Source organism: Mastomys coucha, unplaced genomic scaffold (assembly GCF_008632895.1).
Source record: "Mastomys coucha isolate ucsf_1 unplaced genomic scaffold, UCSF_Mcou_1 pScaffold1, whole genome shotgun sequence".
Lineage (NCBI taxonomy): Eukaryota > Metazoa > Chordata > Mammalia > Rodentia > Muridae > Mastomys > Mastomys coucha.
In genome coordinates, this window is record NW_022196891.1 from 37,755,590 (window position 1) to 37,759,496 (window position 3,907).

The 3,907-nt window shown below is 32.7% G+C and overlaps 1 protein-coding gene across 5 annotated transcripts in view; it reads left to right on the forward strand.

The window, feature by feature from the left end:
• Nucleotides 1-3,907, forward strand: part of Kcnt2 (potassium sodium-activated channel subfamily T member 2) — a 353,683-nt gene that overhangs the window by 246,737 nt on the left and 103,039 nt on the right. For all 5 annotated transcript variants that reach the window (XR_004122600.1, XM_031384276.1, XM_031384279.1 and 2 more), the window contains exons 15-16: nucleotides 1,018-1,167; nucleotides 2,477-2,706. Coding sequence is in view for 4 of the 5 variants with exons in the window: in XM_031384276.1 (XP_031240136.1) it covers nucleotides 1,018-1,167; nucleotides 2,477-2,706 (380 nt within the window). In the remaining variant the exon portion in view is untranslated. The remainder of the gene's footprint in view (nucleotides 1-1,017; nucleotides 1,168-2,476; nucleotides 2,707-3,907) is intronic.

The window sequence follows — 3,907 nt, forward strand, 5'->3', positions numbered from 1 at the left end:
ATATATATATATATATATATATTTCCATTCAATTTCTGATGACTTTGCCTGATTTAACCTGAAATAGTAAATAAATATACTAAAGTAAATGAGGAAATGAGATATAGACATTATACTATGATTTTCATGTGAATTAAAATTTTAAAACCACAAAATTAGACAGAATGTTACGAAGCTAAGGAAACCATGAGTTTTCTTAATTTTCATGCCTTTTTTTTTATAAGTACCTTTAGCATCTCTTTTGTATAAAGTTTAGTCAACGTTTAGTTATTTTCACAAGAAACAATGAATGGTTCATACACAAGAAAACTTTAGTTTTCACATTTCAGTGGATTAGAATTCTACAATACAGGTTGTAGTGTGCCAGGTGCTGGACAGGAATTTTTAAGTTGTAGATTTCTGATTCTGGAGCATATTATTAGTAGAAAAAGCTGGCTAGTTCTTCAGAACTGATGATGGCACTCTAATATATTCTAGAGTTTAGTCTTATGAACTAACTACCCCCAAAGGCCTTGCATAAAATGCTACCATGTGAATACAAGTAACACATGCATTTTGAAATGGTATAAATATCAAATGTATTCCTCAGCCCCTTATACAAAGTGAATATTTTTTTAAAGAATACACAGCTTGAGGTGAGGCTTGGTTATAAAATACACAAAAGCTAACCTGAAGTTTGTATAACTGGATATGAATGTAGCATTTCCTCAGAGAAGGCATCAAATGTGAGCTCATAAAGCCATGGTCAGAGTAAATACTTCTGGCATTGAACCTTGTAAAACTCCCACTTTCTTGCAACCCCAGTATTCATGAAGGTTCCATGTTGTACGTGATGCTGAATTTAATTTAGTGTTGGGACTTCTGTGTAACATCATCCTTCTGAGCTCACAGCCTCATAAGGCTTGGACTGTGTTTACTGCTTCTTGACCTTGTGGATTGGCTGACTGGTCACTACTGCCATTCATCTCCATTCATTTTGTTTTCCTTTGTGTGTATGTGTGTATGCTTGTGTTGCAGAGAAGGGCAGCAGTCACCTGAGCAGTGGCAGAAGACATATGGGAGATGCTCAGGAAACGAAGTCTATCACATCGTTTTGGAAGAAAGCACATTTTTTGCTGAATATGAAGGGAAGAGTTTTACCTATGCTTCTTTCCATGCACACAAAAAGTATGTTACTGTTTCCAGTGGAGAATTAACTCATCAACCCATCGATCAGAACAGTTAAACAGCTTTCCAAATTGGTGCTAATGTGTTTAGTTTTTTTAAGTATAATTTTTTGTTCCATTTTTAACTATAGACTCTGTCATTTCTACAAGTTATGTTTACCAGGAGGAAAATTTGTTGGGATTATCTACTCTACCAAAGCTTAGATCCTCACAGCATCTAACTCCTTTAAGAAATTATAGACATCCAATAATGTACTTGTTCCATAAATTAAATTTAAATTGATATTTAGTTTTATTTATAGTCACAATAACACAAACACTTAAAAAATTATTCGACAGAAGAAAGAAATAACACATTTCCCCTTTTGATCTTTTGAATTGTGGTCTCATATAACGTAGGGTGTCCTCAAACTCACCATGTGGACCAGGCTAATCTTGCTGACTTTCTACTTTCAATTCTAAAACAAGATATAACTCTCTAAAAATAAAGAAGTGGATATTAAACTCATTCTTCCCCTTTTATACTAAATTAGTAACTTATGGAATTAAAAATACATCAAAAATCAGCTATGCTAAAGTATATTAATGAAACTTATTTTGATGCTTTAATATATTTTTAACTAATATATAATGTATTCAAATTTAACTCTATGTTACTATTTATACATATTTTACTATTACATGTATTTTGAAACTTGCTCACTTACTCTTTTTTGTATTAAGATGAATTTTGAAAGTTACCAAAGAGGAATAATAAATATTTAAATACAATATTACATTCAGAGTTCCCTATTGAACATGTATGGCCATTGAGGAACATTTGAAATGTTTCTTTCTTGAATGTATGAAAGGTGGCATAAGTGATAAGCAAGGCAATTCAGAGACATCACTTTCTTTTCACATGACATTTCGTGAGTCTCCCTTATGCCAATCACTTGTAAAAATTCTAAGCAAGGTAAGATGTATTGTTCATAGCTTTGATATTATTAGTTATCCTAAGAATTATAAAGCAGTGTTACATTTCCTGTATGACAAGCAGTTTAATATTCTACATTGTTTTATTTTTTCATTTATATATACATGAATCTTAAGACTAATTGAATTTATACTTTTTTCCTTTAAAAGTGAGATTATTAAATGTTAGGATCCACTCCGGCTCCCTAGTTCTATTATCTGGTGTACTTATTTTTGTTCTGTTTGATTAGAGTTGACTAATTTTCTTACAAATATAAGCTTTTAAAAGAAAATAAAAGCTAAGGACGTTTCCAAATTGTAATTCTTAAACTCTTATATTCTTCTTTTAAATTAAGGTTTGGTGTCTGCTTGGTTGGTGTTAGGAGGGAGGATAATAAAAACATTTTGCTGAATCCAGGTCCTCGATATATTATGAATGCTTCAGACATATGTTTTTATATTAATATTACCAAAGAAGAAAATTCAGCATTTAAGAATCAAGATCAACAGAGAAAAAGTAATGTGTCAAGGTCATTTTATCACGGCCCTTCCAGGTTACCTGTCCACAGCATCATTGCCAGCATGGGTCAGTACAAACTCATTGGAATTACCTTCAGTGTGTTTTTGTAAGATTATAAATGTACATCTATTTTCCTAAAATTTTGTTCATAGTCAATCTCAAAACTTATTTGTGTATATTATAAATTATGAATGATTAGATAATACTGAACAAAATTTCTAAATCATTGATTTTAAAAAGCAAGATTACCACAATGTATTCGGTAATTACTTTATGTTTCTGATTATAAGTGTTTGCCTTGTATATTTTTCTTGTTGATTATCTGTTCAATGACCAATTGGGACTACTTTCAGTGGTTTTTTTTTATTATTATTTTTCAAAACTCAGACATTTCTTCATATTCCCATCATGGACTTTGACATTTATGACACTAACGTACACAATAAAATAATATAGATACAGGTAAGGTGAAATTCATTACAAATTTCCCATTAAACTACCTACAAACATGTATGTATATGATTTCATGTCATAAGGAATGCATGCCGTTTCCTTCATGTAATTACATTGTCTTTACTTACTTAATGAGCTCACGCTTTCCACCCATTTTGGATATTTTACTTGTACTACATTTGGCCTTATTATCCTTAACTTCATTTCCCATCTACCCCCAATCAGAAGTTGCTATTTATATACCTTGCCATACATACACAACAAAATACATATACCTATGTTATTGACCTCGATTTCGCACCTCGGTATGATGCTCTAAATGGTGGGGTTTTGATGTGGCTTCAAATACCATGACTTTCATGGCTATCTGTACCTCAGTCTATAGTCATGTAACTTAACTCACTATTCAGTGATTTCAAACCATGCTGTGGGTAAGGATTGTTACAGAAAGTCACAATAGTGCTATTCATGGATTAAATATGCAGAATAAATGCAAACTACATTTCTTTTTTTCATTAGATATTTTCTTTATTTACATGTCATATGATTTCTCCTTTCCCAGTTTCCCCTCCAAACAAACAAACAAACAAGCAGACAAAACCAAGAAGAACAAATCCAGGTGCCTCCCCCCTTCCCATGCCTGCCACCCCACCCTCTCCCACTTATTGGCCCTAGCATTCCCCTAACTGGGGCACAGAATCTTCACAGGGCCAAGGACCTCTCCTCCCATTGATGATTGACTTTGAAATCCTCTACTATACACATGCTGCCAGAACAATCAGTCCCACCATATATAGTCCTTGGTTGGTGGTTG